We start from the raw sequence: 20,943 nt of genomic DNA, 5'->3' as shown, positions 1-20,943 counted from the left end.
ATCTAGCAATGTGATTTTCACTAAGATCGTTTGAATTTTGGGGAGTGTTTCCCCCTTTTTCTAAATCAGGTAAGTTTTCTTAGACTCATAGCATCTTAGTGTTGACATTGAGCTTAGTGAATTCTATGTCTTTGAAATCAACCTAAGAATTCAATTCGTTTGATATATGAATTGTTATCATTTTAGTATTTAGTTCCCATAGATTCTCCTTCTAGAGTCTCAGTCCGAGCCAATCTCTGTTTTTTTTTTGTTTTTGTTTTTCGCTGAAAACACGACACTACACAAAAATAAAAAATATCGTGGAATTTTTTTTTTTTTATTCGGAACAGATGACAAAGTAAGAACTTCATTTAGTTTAACAAACATCAAATATTATTATTTAAAGAAATACACCTTTTAAACTAATTAATCTGTAGCATTCATTCCATATCTATAGTGAATAGTTTTAGCAGTAATCCCTTCTAACTCATAGTTTTAGCAGTTATCCCGTCTAACTCAGCTAATCTTCCAAATATAATCTGAGTCGCATCCTTGGCATCATTATAATCATGTAAAAGTTTTACATATTTATCATAGTCGTCAAACTTAAAACCTTTCTTTATATACTCATCTATGTCTCTGTTAACCTGTTCCTCGTCAACTATGTTCTGTTTCTTTTCAACAACAGCGTTTTGTTTCAGTACTGGCGATTGAAACTTTCTTTTTCGAACTATTTCTCTTGATGATTTGAGCTTAGCTGGAGTGACGTATATATATATATATATATATATATATATATATATATATATATATATATATATATATATATATATATATATATATATATATATATATATATATATATATATATATATGTATATATATCATGAAAAGAGAAATCACCAATGCAACAGCACAAACACATAAAAAAAAAAAAAAAAAAAGAGACAGAAGGAGAAAAGGAAGACTGTTTTCCTAAATTAGTGATTAATATAGACCAGCACTTGAATGAGGCCTTAACCCTACTCATCCATACAATCACATAGGTCAAACAGCATAGCCAAACACAATCAACCATAAAGAATAATCCATGGACAGGCAGTCATGTCGTCAACAAGTATAAGTCGTCATTTACCAAACAATAGAAAAAATAATAAAGACAAATAATTCAGAGGCAACAACCCAACACAAGGGCTCATCAGGAGAATACACTGGCCTATAGGGTTTCGCCACTTTAAATTCTCTACCCAGCCAAGTGTTGTGGCTACCACAGAATATCCATGGCATCCCCGCGTCAGGTATCACCCCCAAAATACATAACTATGAAAAAAAAACAGCAAATGTAAAACAACCAGGTAACACCAAAACAAGCTTATCCTGTTAATATATTCCTCTTTTTAGCAACAATAGGTAAACTAAATATGATAAAATTTACCAAATCACAAGTATTAACACATTGCAAAAAAAAAAAAAAAAAAAATTAATGAACTATACAATTATAGAATTCATCTTTACCATGTGGCTATTTTTTTTTTCTTTCTTTTTCCCCCTTTTTTTTTTAAATCCGCTCTATTAGAAACACAATTCAAAATAAATGGCGCTGCATCATCATTTGTCGAACCTCCAAAATTAGTTGAAAATTTCTTTAAGTATTTCCAGATAATTCTTTTGATATTTATTTAAAAGTTCGTTATATGAAAACTAAATTTTTTAAATTGCCAAGTTAATTTATTTGCAGAAAAACCTCTTGATATCAATTTTTGGCTCAAGATTTTATATCTATTTTTAAAATCAATATAATTACTACAAATCCTTGCATAACGAAGTAACTGTGAGAAAAACGCAGAATATGTGATATTTGAATGTATATTACTTTCAGGGAATGGGAAACTAATCACTTCAGAATCAAAATCATCTGTTTTATTATACATTTTAAAACTTAATTTATTATTATCACAAATATTAACATTTAAATCTAAAAAAATGATCTTCATGACCAGCTCCATGACTAGGTTCAAGAGAAAGCTCTGATGGATATATATTTTTAGAAATATCAATGAAATCCTTACAATTTAAGACCAAAATATCATCTAAATATCTTTTATTATTTGACAAAACATGTTTTAAATTATTTGGATTATTCTTATCCATCATATATTTATATTCTAGTTGACTTAAAAACAAGTCAGCTATAAATGGGCTGGCATTCCCCCCCATGGGAATTCCCACGATTTGCTTGTACAAATCACCACCAAATCTTATATAAGTATTATATAAAACAAATTCTAATAGCTCAAAAATCATATCCAAGCTGTAACATCTCAAGTTAACTGTGGTATTAAAGCAATTTGTCCATATAGCTTTTTTATTATAAGTGTCTATTTTTAAGAACCTTTTACTAGATAAAAGGAAAGATTTCTTGATAACAGTTTTTAAATTATCTAACACTACATTAGGAGATAAATTAGTATACATTGTCACAAAATCGAAAGACTCAATTCTTTTAGCTGAAACCATTGTTAAAGACTCTATCACCTGCAGTGAATTATTAACACTCCAATATGGATTAAAATTCGAAAACTTTTTAATACCAGAACAATAGGTTTTAAGTTTATTTACAATTTCCTTTAAAATTAAAGAGAGGTCAGTAGCAGCAATGCGGGTTGGACATTTAGCTGCTCCAGCAATAAACCGTGGTTTAGGGGGATTCTTATGAAATTTTACAGTCCAATATAGGAAAGGGAACTTTTTATCATTGTCATTTATTTTAATATTAAAATTTTTTAAAAGTATTTCTTCAGTCTTTACAATTAAATTCTCATCTTCTAAATTTACGTTTTCGTAAACATTAGTTGTGCATAACTCCCTTTTTAAGATATCACAATACAGCTTCTGACAAATTATGGCAAAATTATTATTAGCTTTACCCACTGGCACAATTACAAATTCATTCTGTAGATTAGCAATTGCTTGTTTAATCTTCGCATCATAAAATAATGATTTAGTGTTACTATTCTTTAAATTAGAATATATTTTATTTCTTATTCTACTAATAATTAAATTCTTCCAACTTTGAAAACTCTCTTTACTTTTATTCTCTTTCTTACACCACTTATCAATAAATAAATCAAAATCATTTTCCAAGCCATCAAGAACACTCGATGGTTTCAGATGATGAGAAAGACGCAAATTAGCCCCTTTATTCATTGTAATTTGAAGATCATCTTGCTTTATTATTGACAAGTCCCCTGTTATAACATGTTTGTAAGTAGGATTTACAAATGGGCCAAGTTGCTTACAATTACAAACCGGTTTCCAATTTATATCACTATCTAATCTTTTAAGTATTAAATTATAATTAAAAATAATTTGCCCAATAGTTTTTGAAAATTTATAAATTAAAACTGGACTATCATTATAATTCAAATTACTAGGAAGGGCCTGTTTCACATGCCGCTGATTTAAAATTTCTGGTAAATTAATATCTTCAATCTGCTTACAAGTAAAATTAATAGGTAAATATAATCTGTTATCCTTATTACCAATCTTATCAAACTTTTTCTTTTTTGAAATAAATTTCGTTTTAGTTAGAATGCAAATTGTATCACATATTACTTTAAAATTATATTCAAGAGCCGTATTATTCTTAACAATCCAGAAAAATTTGATTAAATTCCTCTTGGATAAATTATTTAGACATTTTATTACAGAAGTCATACCCCTAGATTCAAGTAGCTGGCGTAGATCTATAGAAAGCATATGTAAATCTGATTCATTTTTTCTATTATTTTTCCTATGTCCTCTCGATCGTTTTTTACGTTTAGTAGGACAAGTAAAAGAAGGATGGTCCATAATATATATATATACATATATATATATATATATATATATATATATATATATATATATATATATATATATATATATATATATATATATATATATATATATATATATATATATATATATATATATATATATATATGCCTACACATAATAATGGTAGTCTGGTGGACCTTTTGACAAGTGACACATCTGACGCAGTCAAATGCCAACGAACACGGGGTACCGTCAGTTTTAAATAAAAACCTCATGCAGCATCCGAATGAAATATGAATATTCTTAATAGTTTGTCATATCCACGGTGTCCCTGGTTTTAAGCGATGCTCGCTCGCATCAAAAGACGGTGGTGAGGCCGATAACTGACCAAACTATCCGAAACCACATCAATCAAATAAAAAACATCCTTGGAGGGTTTTGTTGGAACATAAGATCTAAGAATAACCCTAAGACTTAGCGGGTTGTCTCTTAGATAACCCACCAAGTCAATGCTTATGAATTGCATGAATACAGAGCAGATGTCGTTTGCCTTTCCGAGACGAGGATCGGAGGTGTTTTGCCCTCAAATATACCCACAGCAAAATCAGAAGAGAAATATCGATTTCTCAACTCAGGTTGATTCCATGGAATGGGATATGCTGACCTTTTCAGGTCATTGCACACTTTCATTGTTGGTGTCTATTAGCCCCAGAAGCGCCCTATTCCACTTAAAGGGCAGACTAATCATTAAAAGCGTCACGGCTTTATACAGGTACACGCTCCCATCCGTGATGCGGCCAAAGACCGAAAAAATTCAATCTACATGGAACTGGAGCGTACAGTAAAAATTTGTCAAAAACGGGACTACCTCAAAGTAGCAGGATACTAGAACAACCGAGTTGGCGCTACTGACCAGTCACTCCATGTTTTGATCAGTCGCTACACGTATGGACAAACGATGCAAAAATGGTGGGCGAATCACCCAGTTTGCAAGTGATCATCAACTAGTTGTTGCAAACTCTCTGTTTCATACACAGGACTTCACAACGCGTCACATGGTTCTCTCCTAAAAATGTTAGAGCAGCCCAGATAGATTTTATTCTAGTCAAGAGAAGATGGCAAAACCCTATTCAAGACGTGTATGCCTTGAGGCCAGCCTGTGCTGGATCCAGAGCAGGTCACGATCATACCCTCTTGGGACCAAATATCCTTCTCCGCCTTAGCACGGGGATAAAGAGGATCCCAAAGAGAAGACTGAGCATCACTAACGACGATTCTGATCAAACAAAACAAGAATTTTGCCTAGATGATGTCCTCTTCACTGATGTGTAACAACCCAGAGAAATATGGCTACAATGAAGTATTTCCTCCAATTCCACCATTGAAGTTGCTTCTGATATGCTTGGCTACTACCATCCCTCTAAAAAGAGCAGGATTTCGAAAATAATCTCCAGAGTTTATTGAAGAGAGACGTACTTCAAGCCAACCTGGCAAACAGTCGAGAGCTGAGCTGAGAAAGCGCATCAAGCAAAGCGCAAGAAAAGACCACACCCGTCACTAGGAAGAAGTCACTTATAAACTAGAAAACAAAGTGCGAAATCACAACTCTAGACACACTTATCAAATTCTTAAACAAGTTACTGGAAAAAAATCCTCTGCACGAAACTCTACCAAGGATAAACAAGGAAATAACATAGCGGACTGTGCCCAAAAAAGTCGAGTGATGGTTATACACTTAAGAGAACTTCTAAATCCAAAAGTAAATGCAAATATAGAAGCAAAAATACACAATCCTCGGCGTCGAAGTTACCGTACGATATAAACACGACACCGTCAGACCTTAAAATCATCGCGAGGACAATATAACCTGAGATTCCATGAGAGTGAGCACCTACGATTTACAAAGCTTCTCTCCACCTGAGTGAAAATCAGTTACTGCTGTTTTTTTTTACAAAATATGGAAAACCGAGTATTTCCAAAAGGACAGGAAAATTTCAGTCAGCCTACCGGTTAAAAAAAAGTCAAAAAGATAGAGAATGCTAATATAGAGGAATACCTCTCAATGACCTTATTGCTAAATTCTTCGCCCCCCATTCAACTACATAAATTCCAAACAGCGAGAGATAGGCGAACACAGGAAAACCAGTCCGGATTCCGGTCTGGCAGAGAATACTCGGATCAGATTTTTGCCCTCCGCTTGATCATGCAACAATGCGAAAGGTACCACCTTCCCCTCATCAAAATATTCTTAAACTACGTTACCGTCTTCGATTCAGTTGAGCGACGAACCTTGTGGAAGATTCTCCTTGAAGATGTCAATGCAACAAAAATTGGTCGACATGTTGGAAGCCTATTACGAAGGACATGCATCCCGAGTCAAGTGCATGCAGAAGAGTCGTCACCGTTTGTCATGGAATGGCTCGTGAAGCAAGGCTGTAAGCACTCACCGGTCCTCTTTAGTTCCTGTATCGTTTGGATCCTCGACCACATTCTAAGCAAAATTCTAAGAATCAATAGATTGCTTTAAAAGGAAAATCAGAGGCTTAATGCCGGTTGGGATTTAAAATAAGAGCTCTGAATCACGAGGTCCTTCTAAATATCATAATTCATTAAGATCCGATCACCCTCTTGTAAGTTAAAAATACCTCAATTTCCTCTCGCTTCAGCCCCCCCGATGGTCGAATTGACTTGATAAAACGACTTTATCAAGTCAATTTGTACAGTTCCCTGACACGCCAACCAATTTTAATCGTCTTAGCACGTCCAGAAGCACAAAACTCGCCAAAGCACTGAACCCCACCACCTAACTCCTCAAAAGAGAGCGGATCCATTCCGGTTACGTCAATCACGTATCTACGACATTTATAAGCGTTTTCCAAGATTTCCGGTTTCCCCCACCAACTCCCCCCAATGTCATCAGATCTGGTCAGGATTTGAAATAAGAACTCTGAGACATGAGTCCCTTCTAAATATCAAATTTCATTAAGATCCGGTCACCCGTTCTTAAGTTAAAAATGCCTCAGTTTTTCTATTTTTCCAAATTAAAAACCCCAGCTCCCCCAAAGCGAACAGATCCGTACCAATTATGTCAAGCTCGTATATATAACTTGTGCTTATTCTTCCCATCAAGTTTCATCTCGATCTCTCCACTCTAAGCGTTTTCCAAGATTTCCGGTTTTCCGGTTTTCAAGATTGCATCTGAGACATAAGATTCTTCTATATATCAATTTCCATTAAGATCCGATCACCCATTCGTAAGATACCTTGATTTTCACATTTTCCAAAAATTCCGGCTTCCCCCTCCAACTCCCTTCAATGTCACCGGATCTGATCGGGATTTAAAATGAGAGTTCTAAAGCACAAGATCCTTTTAGATATTAAATTTCATTTAGATCTGATCATCCGTTCGTAAGTTACAAATACCTCCTTTTTCCTAATTTTTCCGAATTATCCCCCCCCCAACTCCACCAAAGAGAGAGGATCCGGTCCGGTTATGTCAGTCACCTATCTTGGACTTGTGCTTATTCTTTCCACCAAGTTTCATTCCTTTTACGTCATTTTTGGATCGAATTGATTACGTAAATTTGACATTCCTAATCAGGCCCTTTCTCTTTGAGCCGCAAGCCTGGTTATGCGTTGCTCTGGTGTTTCCTCCTGGTGTTCCCTTTTTGGTGACATTGTAGGATAATTTTACACGCATTGCTTTTGTAATACAGCGATCTTTTTTTAACTGTCTCTATCAGCCGCAAGCCTGGTTTCGTGTTGCGAACATGACGTCATTTATAGATTTTTATCTTTTTTCATATTTTTTTCATATTTTTTTCCTCTTTTTAGGTTTTTTTTATTTTTTTTATTTTTTTTATTTTTTTATTTTTTTACATTTTTTTAGTTTTTTTTCTTTTTTTGTCTTTTTAGTTTTTTTCTCTTTCTTTAATTTTTGTTTTTTGTCTTTTATTTTATTTGTTCTTTTTTTTAGTTTTTCCTTTTTTATTTTTTGTAGCTTTTCCTTTTTTGTTTTTTCTTTTATAGTTTTTTTTCTTTTTTAGTTTTTCTTTTTTTAGTTTAATCTTTGATTCTTTTTTAGTTTTTTCTCTTTTTTTGTTTATTTTTAGTTTTTTTCTTTTTAATTTTTTACCTCTTTTTTTAATTTTTTCTTTTTTTAGGTTTTTCCTTTTTTATTTTTTTTCTCTTTTAGTCTTTTTCTTTTTTAGTTTTTTTCTTTAGTTTTTGTCTGTCTTTTTTTAAGTTTTCTATTTTTTTTAGTTTTTTCTTATTTTTAGTTTTTTTCTTTTTTTCTTTTTATCTTTTTTAGTTTTTCCTATTCTTTTTTTTTCTTTTTTACTTGTTTTCTTTTTTCGTTTATTAGTTCTTTATTTATTTATTTTTTCTTTCTAGTTTTTTTTCTTTTTTTAGTTTTCTTTTAGTTTTTTTAAGTTTTTTTCAGTTTTTTCTTATAGAAGATAATTTTTAATTCTTTTAAGTTTTTTTGTTAGTTTTTTATATATTGACGTCATACTTAGTGACAGACAGACGGACGGACAAACTAAACTTCAACAATTTCTATTAAACTTCAAACTTTTTGTTTTCTGTTTTAAGGTTTTCGAATTGCTTTAATCCTTTGTCAAAATAAATTGAAATATTTGTGCAATCACCAGTTTTTTACATTTTAACTTTCTTTTTCTTCTTTATTTTTTAGTTTTTTTTCCTTTTTTTTTATAGAAGATAGTGTAACGGAGAGACGGATTTAGTATAAATCCTACAATGGCAGAAGAAACAGCCGAGGAATCAAATCGTGCCGAGGAATCAAACAGGCTTGCGGCTCGAAGAGGTAACGCCAAACAAGAGCAACGCAAAAACAGTTTTGCGCCAAAAATGAATTGGTTGAAAAGGTATTTCCGAATATTCTAACCAATTATAAAAATCATAAATGGCTCAGTGAACGAGCGATTTTGGCAGCCAAGAATAAAGATGTCCACGAATTCAACAATATTATTTTGATCCAGATTCGAGACCAGGAAGTAATTTACAAGTCAGTCGATACAGTTCTGGAACCAAATGAAGCGGTTAATTATCCATCTGAATTTTTTAAATTCCCTGGATCTCCCAGGGTTTCCACCACACGTGCTACAACTAAAAATAGGCGTACCAATAATACTGTTACGAAATATTAAACCACCAAGCTTTGCAATGGCACGCGAATTGCCGTAAAAAAAAGAAAACATAATAGAGGCAACAATCTTGACAGGGCCTTTTCTGGGTAAGGCTGTTCTTATTCCTCGCATTCCCATGATTACAACGGATTTGCCTTTTCGATTTAAAAGATTGCAATTCCCAATTCGATTAGCATTTGCAATCACCATCAACAAAGCTCAAGGGCAATCATTAGAAAAATGCGGTATAGATCTTAATATAGATTGTTTTTCCCATGGACAATTATATGTTGCATGTTCAAGGGTCGGTAAACCTGACAATCTATTTATATGCACAGGCAATGGGACAGCGAAGAATGTTTTATATTCGCAAAGTTTTACGTAGTTAATTTATAGTGTATATGTATATCTATCTATCTATCTATCTGTATAAGGAAAAAATGTATGTATGCATGTTTGTTTGTTTGCGAAAAGAGGGTTTGCATATGAAGTCATTATAAATATATAAGGCTTTGTATATGACGTCATTATATGATGACGTTACAGACCGGGACACAAATGACGACCGGGACACCGGGACACAGGGAATATAAATGACGACCGGGACACTCAAAAAGAAATTACAGACCAGGACACCGGGACACAAATGACGACCGGGACATCGGGACACAGGGAATATAAACGACGACCGGGACACAGGGACACAACTACAACGGGGACACCGGGGGACACAGGGGGGATATATAAATGATGACGGGGACACAGGGAATATTCGATTAGCAATCACCATTAACAAAGCTCAAGGGAAATCATTAGAAAAATGCGGTATAGATCTGAATACGGATTGTTTTTCCCATGGACAATTATATGTTGCATGTTCAAGAGCCGGTAAACATGACAATCTATTTATATGCACAGTCAATGGGACAGAAAAAAATGGTGTATATGCCATATATATATATATATATATATATATATATATATATATATATATATATATATATATATATATATATATATATATATATATATATATATATATATATATATATATATATATATATATATATATATATATATATATATATATATATATATATATATATATATATATATATATATATATATATATATATATATATATATATATATATATATATATATATATATATATATATATATATATATATATATATATATATATATATATATATATATATATATATATATATATATATATATATATATATATATATATATATATATATATATATATATATATATATATATATATATATATATATATATATATATATATATATATATATATATATATATATATATATATATATATATATATATATATATATATATATATATATATATATATATATATATATATATATATATATATATATATATATATATATATATATATATATATATATATATATATATATATATATATTTATATATATATATATATATATATATTTATATATATATATATATATATATATATATATTTATATATATATATATATATATATATATATATATATATATATATATATATATATATATATATATATGCGCGGGGGGCTTGGGGGCACGAAGCGCCCCCACCAAATAGGTGTTGGTGTGTATACACACATATATCTAGTATACACTCACAATAGCTAGTATACACACACACACACATATATATATATATTTATATATATATATCCATTATATATACATTCCTAATATGTATCTTTAAGCATTTATAATTGTTTTTAAGAGACTTTCAGTTTTTTTCAAATGGTCCTCAGCCCACAAATATTACCATTTGTATATGTAACTTCGTAAGCCATTTGTTTATAAAAAGTTTTTTGTGGGACACCTAAAAAAAAAATTCTTCAACCCACAATCAGCACTAAAGCGCTTTTTTTCCAATTTTCTTTTTTTTGTAATCAACCGTAAATTCAGATATTTCAAATCTGTCCTTTTTTAAGAAATCAAAAAAGGAAACATGGATTAGAGACTGTTGTGCATTTATTTTAGACTGCTCAAGAAGCCTTTTTTGTCATTAAAAATTAATATTGGATCCAAGCTTTTCTTATTGCTTTGTATTGTAAATCAAACAGTTCGTAGTAGCGAACTGTAGTAAGGAGCGACCCGGCTCAATTGTAACCGAAACTCTATAAAACGGAATTTCAATACCAATAGTTGCATCAAAAGAATCACATTTTAATGCTGATTTTAAATATATAAGTTTCATTAAGCTTAGTCTTATCCATCAAAAGTTACGAGTGTACGATCCATCAAGTTAGCCTTGTTTTAGAAAATAGGGAAAATACCCCCTAAAAGTCATAGAATCGTAACGAAAATCACACCATCAAATTCAGCGTATCAGACAACCCTACTGTAGACGTTTCAAGCTCCTATCTACAAAATGTGGAATTTTGCATTTTTTGCCAGGAGGCAGATCACGGAGACATGTTTTTTTTTCAGCGGTGATTGTATCGACCCAATGGTCCTAGAATGTCACGAGAGGGCTCATTCTAACAGAAATTAAAAATTCTAGAGTTCTTTTTGAGTGACCAAAAAATTCGAGGGCACCTAGGCCCCCTCCCACGCTCATTTTTTCCCAAAGTCACCAGATCAGAATTTTGAGATACCATTTTGGCAATGTCTCAGGGACAAAATAGGATATTAATTTCTATTTTCAGGGAGAGCTCAGGGCAATTAAAACTAAACCAAAAGATACAAGGTGTTTCCAGATTGTCAAAAGGATATGCGTGGATCCCAAGAACAGCTAGGGGTGTTATGTTGAAACTTTTAGAACATATTCTTGGGGATTTTGAATAAAATGAAAAAACTCTATGCCCATCCAAGTTTGTCATAAGGGCGTAATTTCATCATCTAAGGAACAGTTAATAACTTTCAGGGCATGTTGAGGGGGAGGTTTAACTAAGTATGAATGTTAAAAGGAAATGTTTGCAATATCTCTAGAATGGCGAAGGGCATTAAGATGAAGTTTCAAGGGATGCTGGGGAGTATGTTGAATTAAACCAAAATACACTATATGCATGCAGGTTGTCAAAAAAGGATAAGCAATATCTCAGGAATGACAAAGGGTATTCAATTGAACCTTTCAGGGGTAATACAACCACCACCATACTGCTACTTCTACTACTGCTACTATTACTACTACTACTGTGACTATTTATGACTGCAGTTGTAATTATTCACGACCGTGACTTCTTGTGTTTGTGACTACTTGGAACTATAAATTCCTGCAACCATGACCAATTGCACCTCTAAATACTTACAACTGCTCCAGCAACTGTGACCCCTTGAAACAGTGATTGCAACTACACATAACTGCAACTGCAACAACTACTTGCATCTGCAGTTTTTTATAACTGTAACTGCAGCTTCTTGTAACTTCAAATACTTGTCACAATTACAGTGACTACTTACAACTGCAACAACTTGTGACTGTGACTATGACTACTTAGAACAGCAACTGCAAATACATGTGACTGTAACTACTTGCAACTAGAGTTGGGACTACTTTTGACTCATGTTACTACTACTACAACTGCTACTACTACTAATCCTACAATACAACTAAATCAAAAGAGATAAAGTGCATCTGGGTTGACAAAATGGCACAGATGCAATATCCTGAAAATGTTGTAGCTGCAGGGTATTAAATTGAAACTTTCAGGGAAAGTTCATGGGAATTTGTAATTGAATCAAAGTAAATATGTGGATTCAGATTGTAAAAAGGGTGTGGTTTCATACCCTCATGAAACTATGGTTATCATGTTGCAACTGCAGGGCGTATTTTTGGGTCAGTTGAAAAAAATCAAAAGACAAAATATTCATCTGATTTTGTCCAAAGGCCAAATCTGTAATATCTCAGGAATAGCAAAGGGTACCCAGTTAAAATTTTCAGGGTATAAAAAAACTGCAAGATTGTATATATTGTCAACCCATATATTTGAATATTTTTCTCCTTACCATTCCCATCCACCCAAAGCATTGTGGAAAGTAAACACTTAAATTAATCCAAAGATGAGCAGAAATAAAGTCAAGCACTTTTTCAAGCATAAAACTACCATAAATCACCATCAAGAAATAAATTCAACCCAAAACAAACAGAAACTATAGTAAAGAATCAATTCAAACTCAAAATGAACAGAAACTACCATAAAGAGGAGTAGGGCAAATTTTGCCTGTGCTTTCTAAAGACTAGGACATAATTTGCATTTTAGAAAAAAACAGCCTATGCACTTTAAATGTTTTTTCTTTTATATCTTCAGTAAAACCAAAGTTACTTAGACTTTCCGGGATGAATATCAGTGTGTGACAAACTGTCAATCCATATTCATTTATTCTTTTCAATAATTTTGTTTATAATGGTATTTTTTTGTGTTATGAAAAATCAAACAAACACAACTTGGAAACAATAGGGAAATTTTTCAAGACAGTGGAATTCAATTCAGCCTTCAGTGTTGAAAACAGCCCTTGGACATAGGGTCCAAATATTCACTGAATTGAATTCACCTGTCTTGAAAAATTTCCCTACTGTTCCTAAGTTCTGTTTGTTTGAAATGGAAAGGCAGTATGGTCTTTGTTGCTAGCTATGAAAAATAAAAACATAGCTTGAAATAAAAACTCTTTTCAATAAAGTACAAGTTGCATTCTGTTTTTTAGAAGGGGGTGTTAACCCCACTCTACTTTGTGGTAGTATCTGCTTGTTTTGAGTTTGACTTAGTTATTGATTGTAGTTTCTGCTTGTTTTTGTTTTGTTTTTTCCTTGATAGTGATTTGTGGTAGCTCTATGCTTGACATATTATTTAGCTTTATATCTGCTCCTCTTTGGATTAATGTAGCTCTTTACTTCTCAATAGAGAACTTCTTTGGCGTAAAAGTCTATTTAATGAAAAGCATAAAATAAGGAATCCAATGTTAATGCTTTTATTAATTTAGCATAGTTCCTTTAGATGTGGCAAACCACGAAATTTTTACCAAAATCAAAATTTCAAAATCTAGACTAATGAGAAATTAACTGAAAAACCAAAATTACAGTAAAACATATTTTGTCAAATCATAGATAGATATAAACATGTCATCCCTAAAAATAAGGAATGAAGTTATAGTTGAGGGGCTTCTAGCTATCCTGAAAAGTAGTTGAAGTTATATAAACAAGAAAAAGTAGGCCTATAATCTAATAAGGAGTTTTTTAGATAGTAAATCGTGGAAGGAACTAATTAAATATTTTGTCTTTATATCTAAAACCATCTTCAGCAATATAAACAGCTAAAAAAATGAAATTAAACTAATGAATAAAAATAAAAATAAAACCAACAACAAAATTACTTTTAAGAGTTTAATATTTATTGTTTTTATAATGGAAAGACAGTTTGGTCCTGGTTATTATTTATTCTAGTTGAAGTTGGATAAATAAAATTGTTAGAGATGAACTCAAGGTCCAGGATATCCTTCAGGAAGGTGTTGTCTAGCATTTATCTATAAAGGGTATATCTACCCTGGACAAAATTGGATTGATGACAATTGAGTAATACAACTGTGTTAGATTAATTTGAAGAAAAGATTAATGTATAGGGAATTTATTTTATGTATATGATTTGGGGTATATATTAAACCACTAGAAGGTGAGGGTAATGTAAAGTTAAGCACTTTAGGAATGAAATATGTGAATATTCTATTTCAAAATGTTGGTAAATATATGCAAGATTCCATATCTGCTGTAGGGATATGTTGAACACACTACTTGATTCCTTTATTAATGCTCATTTAAAATATAATAATGAATTAATTGCAAATGAGAGCCAAACCACCCCTCTTCCTGATGGTCCCATATATAGCATAAGGAATTTATAAAGACTCAAAGAAAACACTAAAATAACAAAATTTTTACTTTACGGCATGTAGGATGATTTTATTAATCAGGTTAATGCTTTTCTTTCCACTAATATACACTTTTTCAAACAAAATTAAATACCATTTTGGCAAATTTTGCATTAAAAATATGCATGAAAACAAATTATAGACTCGGAAAATAATTGGTTTAATATTGATGTAACAGAAAAATACATTATTAGTGCTAGGATAAAAATCTTCTTTTCAGGAACAACTACTTTTCTTTGAAGTTTTGGAAAAATAAAGATGGGTATTTGAACCATCCCTATTTTACTACTAATCTTTAAGCAGCATGATGCAATTTGAGCAGAGTAACTAGATTGCCACCTTTTACACCCCTTTTTGGAGAATACGTTATTTGATGTAAGAAAATCTGTACAAAAATAGAGTAGTAAAAGTAATTGGCAATGCAAAGAAATATAGGTAAGTGGCAATGCAAAGAAATGATAAAGATAAGGTGCAACCTTTCATTATTAAAGAGAATTCATTTTTGTATTGATTTATAAATTTGATAGTGTTTTCACAGACACCAATAATCATCAACAAAAAGGGATTTGCTTCAATTGAACTAAATATGAAAAATACTTTTGTGCAAAAAAAGCAGCAATTTTATAAAAGAATGAGAACAACAAAAACATATTTTATACCCCCCCCCACCCAAGATATATTGTCTATGTGTATGACCAAGGAGACAGGAATGTTTATATTTTATTTCCTGACAGGGGCAGATCTAGGAGGGGGGTAGCTTGCCTAGCCACAGTTATGTAAGGAGTGCTGGCTTGTAGGGCATTTTTTTTATCTGCTCCAATGAAAGTAAAAATTTAGTTTTCCAGTACCAGAGTGCACCATTGGTTGCCTTGAAGGTGCATTTAAATATGCTGGTTTCTGTCCATTCTAATGATTAAACTAAAATAAACAAGTTTTCTCAACTGAAAGTATGGAGCAACATTAAGACTTAAAACAAACAAAAATTATTCTGTATATAAGGGGGGCTGCCATCTCCTCAATCTCTTGCTCTTTATGCTAACTTTTTTAGTACTTTAAAAACCCTTTTCATCCCAATTAAACAGCCCTTGTGTTTCATGAGTTCTTCTTAAGGAATTGGGGCCAGAGTGAAATTTTTGTATAAAGAGCAAAACATAGAGGAAAGGGCAACCCCTCATATAAGGAATAATTTCTGTATGTTTTAAGTTTTAATGTTGTTCCTTATAATCAACTGAGAAAACTTAATTTTTTAAATTTAATTTCTGATCGTTTTGCAAATAATGTCAAGAAATCTGACTTGACCCTCTATAGGCATATATTCCCTCCCCCCAGACAAATATTTCTGCAATAAAATTCCCAGCAGACAATTCTGCTAGGAAAGTTTCCATTTGAAACAAAACCTGCTCTTTATTTAATTTTTGATACATACATGGGATCATTAGGATGAGGGGGAGGTGTATTTTTGAATAAATTGATTAATATATTTAGATAGAGCATAAAAGTAATCAGGCAGTATACTTACCTTGTCCCTATGTCAGTCATGGAATCTTTAAGGCCTATATATGCATTAATTTTTTTAAATAGGTATCAGAATCTTATAGTGTCTTCTTCTGGAGAGACTAACCACTAAAAAGGTACCTGAAATTTTATAATTCTGGCAAATTTTTGATTGTTCATATTATTGACTTACAAATAAAGTGAACATACCAATCAATGCTCTTTTTTATGTTCTTTATAAATATAACAATTGCTTTTATTGCAAATTCAAATTTAAGCCTTTCTTGAGTTCTTGAAAATGGCCAAAATATTTCTAGTTTGTGGGTATAAAAATGGCTTAAAACATTGGTTTCAGACTTACTATTTCATTATAAATCAATTTTTTTAATTCTATATAATCCACAAGCACTGATTTTCCACAATTTGGTAATCCACTGTTTTCTTCTCCCTTGATGCTGAACATTCCATTAAAGTGTGTTTTTGACAAAATAATATACTGTTTTCTTAGTGCCAAAATTTGTTCAACATTAATTCTTTTCAGGTTTTTCTCTTTTCATGAAAAAAAATTCAATTTTTCAATGTTTTCATATTTTTCTCTGCTAACTAATGTAATGTTGACAAATTTTGGCACTGAGAAAACAAAGTATTTTATTTGGTTGAAAACCCATACTTTAATTAAAGAATTATTGTCAAGGAATAAGAGAACATCATAAAATTGGAAAATCTATTTATCTAATCTAATTGTGGAAAATCAGAACTTATGGATTATTTAACACTAAAAAGTGAATTTATAATGGAACAGCAAGTTTGAAACTAGTGTTTTAAGCCTTTTTTAGACCCAAAGCTGGAAATAATTTGGTCATTTTCAAGAGCTCAAAAATTGCTTAAATTTAAATTTGCAATAGAAGCAACAATTATATTCATATAGAGCATAAAAAAAGGTAGTAAAATTTTAGTGTAGTGATTTCTTGCTATCTTGGAAAGGGGTTAGGTTAGAAAAATGAAACTTTCAGGGAAGGGTCTAAAGGCTAAAGTATGTCCTGGGAAGGTATTTTGAAGTACCTACTTCTACTTCCTCTCCATATAAAGGGTCCTGACCTTTGATGACCTTTAAAAATATGTGTGTTACAAAAGTGAAACCTTGCAAAATAGATCTTCTGATTAAATGAAGCACAGCAAAATCATTTTCAGCTCCACAACTTTGCTCAATCCCAATTTATAAGGTTTTAAAGATATGCAAATACATTTTCTAAATTTTGAAAAAAAAAAAAAAAACCTTGAAATGGATCAGAATTCTACTGAAATAACAGGAATTGCATTTTGAGAACTAAAGGTAGAGAAAAAGCAACTGGTAACTGAAAATTAAGGTAAAATGTTGTTTTGTGAAAATTTCAATGGGTATAGACCTGTCATTTAGGCACATTTCAGGGCCCTCTAGAGGGGTACTTTAAAATACCTCCCAGGATATACTTTAGCCTGTAGACCCATCCCCAAAGGTTCCATTTCCCTAACCTAACCCCTCTCCAAGATAGCAAGAACTCACTAAACTAGAATTTTACCAAAAAGCTTCAAGTGGTAGGCCTATGTTTACTTTATTCAAAAGTCAATAATATGAAGAACAAAAAATTTACCAAAATTGTAGATGAGCTACTTTTTGCTATCTTGGAAGGGGGTTAGGTTAGGAAAATGAAACTTTCAGGATGGATCTATAGACAAAAGTATATACTTGAAGTATTTTGAAGAACCTACCTCTACTCTTTCTCCTACTAGAAGGCACTGACCTTTATAAATTTTTGTGTTACTAAGGTGAAACCTTGCAAAATAGATCTTCTGCTTAAATGAATTGCAAGATTGGTGTTTCCAGTTTCATGACTTAGCTCAATATCATTTTAGAAGGTTTCAAAGATCTACAAATACATTTCCCAAATCTTGAAAAAAAAAATATTAATATGGCTTAAAATTCTACTCAAATAATAGGAATTGCATTTTCAAAATTAAATTAAGAGAACAAATTTAAAACAAAGGTAACCTATTATCTTGTTTATTCAATGCTCCAGTAACTGATCAAGCAGTAAAATTTCTAAGACCTGGAAATGAGAAAAGGGTTATCACAGTAGCTTAATACAATCTTCTTGTCTCAGAGGATTGTTTTAGGCCCTGAATTTCATGGGCTACTGAAAGTTTCATTTTCATAACATAGCCACTTTCGAGGATGGAAAAAAGGTAGCTCACCTAGAATCCTACTAAAATTACTCTCATTATGGCTATGTCCATCCCCCCCCCCCAAAAAAAAAAAGGGTTAGTAGGTTAGCCTTAGACTGCAATTGAAAGTATGTTGATTTTGCAGGGTTAAGCCTTTTAATAAATTTAGAAGATGCCAAAAGGACAAACAGATTCTGATTTACATTTCTTTCTGAGATTTGATGTCATTATATTTTTATTGGAGTTAAATGAAAAATTCCAGACCTTAGAAGCTTGTTATATTTTTGAACTATTTTGCGGAATTTAAGGCCCAGATTCGAAGAATAGAAATTCTACTTGTGGAAGAAATTCCGTGGAAGATCAATTTTGATTGTAAATTTGCCGTCCCGCTGATAATTCAAATTATAAAAATACTACCCCAAAGACAATCGAGATCGTAAGTGCAAAATTTAAATTACAAATTCGACAGTTCACTTGAATAGGAGATTTTTGGTTCGGATTTTTCATTTTGCCCAGTTGAGAGTCGGGTTGGATAAGCCTATTGTTCCAGAATTTGAAAACTGGCGATCCAGTTCTATAATCCGGTTTTATAAGCCTCTTTGTTCCACTGATAGTTTCCAACAATTTTTTAAGAATCTGGTTGGTAAGTGGGAAATGCCTCAGGAAGGTTTTGGAAACATAACTGCTGTTAATAAAAAAATTACTGGTAACTTCAAAAACATAAAAGATTGTCGAAATCATGAACAAGTCCTTGAAAGTATTGAATTCTTAAGATTTACATAGGCTATTAGAATACCATGGATTTTAATGATTTTCAACCTGTTATAAATTATTGGAGTAATGCTTGGGTTTTTTTTCAGTTTAAAAATAAAAATAAACGTTAATTTTGTTCCTGATCAGTCAGCAGTAAAGCTTAGCCTTCAGTTACAGGCTCCAGAATCTAGCACTTGAGTTTGTTAATAAATATTGGGTTTAAGAAAGAAAATACCTTTCGGGTTTTTTTTTTATATTTCATTTTAGTTTGTCCAAAAGTATCTTTGGTGAGTACCTAGCAAGGGCAAAAAAAAATGTGTTGATGCTTCACCTTCTGATATTTGCCCAAATAAGAGCTTCTGATTATTTTTTTTATTATACCCTGTATATGAACAAATAGCTATCTATATATTATTTCCCAGGGGTTTTAGAGCTTCTCATGGCCGGGATTTCGTTCAGAACTTAAAGAACTGTAAGTCACCTGATTACAGTAAAGTTAACTATAGTTCTTCTAAGCTCTAACAGCCAAAAATTTACCACATTATCAGTATGTTAGGCTATAATGAGTATATAATGAAATCCGTTGAATATTCACTGCATATTTATTTAGAATCAAAATTAATGCATTACCATGCGGCATTATGGCTCCTGGAACTCAGATGTAAAATTAGAATTTTTTGCTGGTAACTTTAAATTGATTACCATCCTAAAATTTCTATTGAAGATCATTCTGGCTCTCTTTGGGCTAAAACTGCGGCTTTGTGGCAAGAAGTGACAGAAAACGTTATTCTATTGTGGCATAGAGTTTGTTGCTGTCTCATATTTAGAAAAAGACCCCAGCAGCGGTTATTGACACGTATAATAAAGTTTTGATGCATAATGTATTTTATTCGGAATAGTTTTTTGTATTTTAAGACCCCCCCCCCTCCCAGAATAAAAAAATCGTTCGTATTTTCAGTACATATTCATAACTATGTAATATAGCAGCTTACATGGTGGAGGCCTCAAAAATTAGCCTCTTAGCAAATATTTGGATTTTAAGATAGTATTTATAATTTATTACACTATTCATAGTCACCTTCTTTCTTGTTTTGTGAATTATTTCCCTTCTGGTATATACTCGTCATCCCTCAAACATGGTTTGTTTTCAAGATACGCTCCTGTGTAAATCCATTTATATAAAACAATGCTTTTTTTTGGAAGTACAGATTAAAGTTGAAACTGAACATGTACTACGCTTACTGTTTCCTAGATTAAGTCTGAAAGTAGATTAGACAAACCAACTCGTGTATATCCCTATTTTCGTAGAATTTTATAAATTAGCACTCTACTGACCGTGTAAAATCAATACAAACAAATCACATGGCTTTTTTGGGAGTAAATATTCATGTGTAGCCTGCTGAGACGAAAAGACAAATCCAAGGAAACAGAAATGGGCTGGGTTCATTTTTCAATAGAGAGCCAGTCTTCAAAATCCTTAAAAAATAGTAGAATGTCGCGAATCCGTTACCGGACGTAGTTTTGTAGATATGTCTTGCGTAATCTGTGAAGAACAATTTCTGCGCTTTCTATTTTTTTTCAAGTTTCAACTTTGTTTTTACCAGGGGCTTAATATGCT

At 31.8% G+C, this 20,943-nt stretch overlaps 1 protein-coding gene across 5 annotated transcripts in view; it reads right to left on the bottom strand.

The window, feature by feature from the left end:
- Positions 1-18,955, bottom strand: part of LOC136031601 (phosphatidate cytidylyltransferase, mitochondrial-like) — a 47,913-nt gene extending 28,958 nt beyond the window's left edge. The window contains exon 1 of one of the 5 annotated variants that reach the window (XM_065711264.1): positions 18,837-18,955. Coding sequence is in view for 2 of the 5 variants with exons in the window: in XM_065711259.1 (XP_065567331.1) it covers positions 6,061-6,168 (108 nt within the window). In the remaining 3 variants the exon portion in view is untranslated. Of the gene's footprint in view, positions 1-6,060; positions 6,184-6,245; positions 6,269-18,602; positions 18,699-18,836 lie in introns of those variants that run through there. The other 4 variants (XM_065711277.1, XM_065711270.1, XM_065711259.1 and 1 more) reach the window with 4 other exon arrangements.
- Positions 18,956-20,943: the final 1,988 nt, after the last annotated feature.

The sequence above is a fragment of the Artemia franciscana genome, chromosome 1 (assembly GCF_032884065.1).
Source record: "Artemia franciscana chromosome 1, ASM3288406v1, whole genome shotgun sequence".
Taxonomy (NCBI): Eukaryota; Metazoa; Arthropoda; class Branchiopoda; order Anostraca; family Artemiidae; genus Artemia; species Artemia franciscana.
This window is presented reverse-complemented; position numbering and strand designations above follow the sequence as displayed.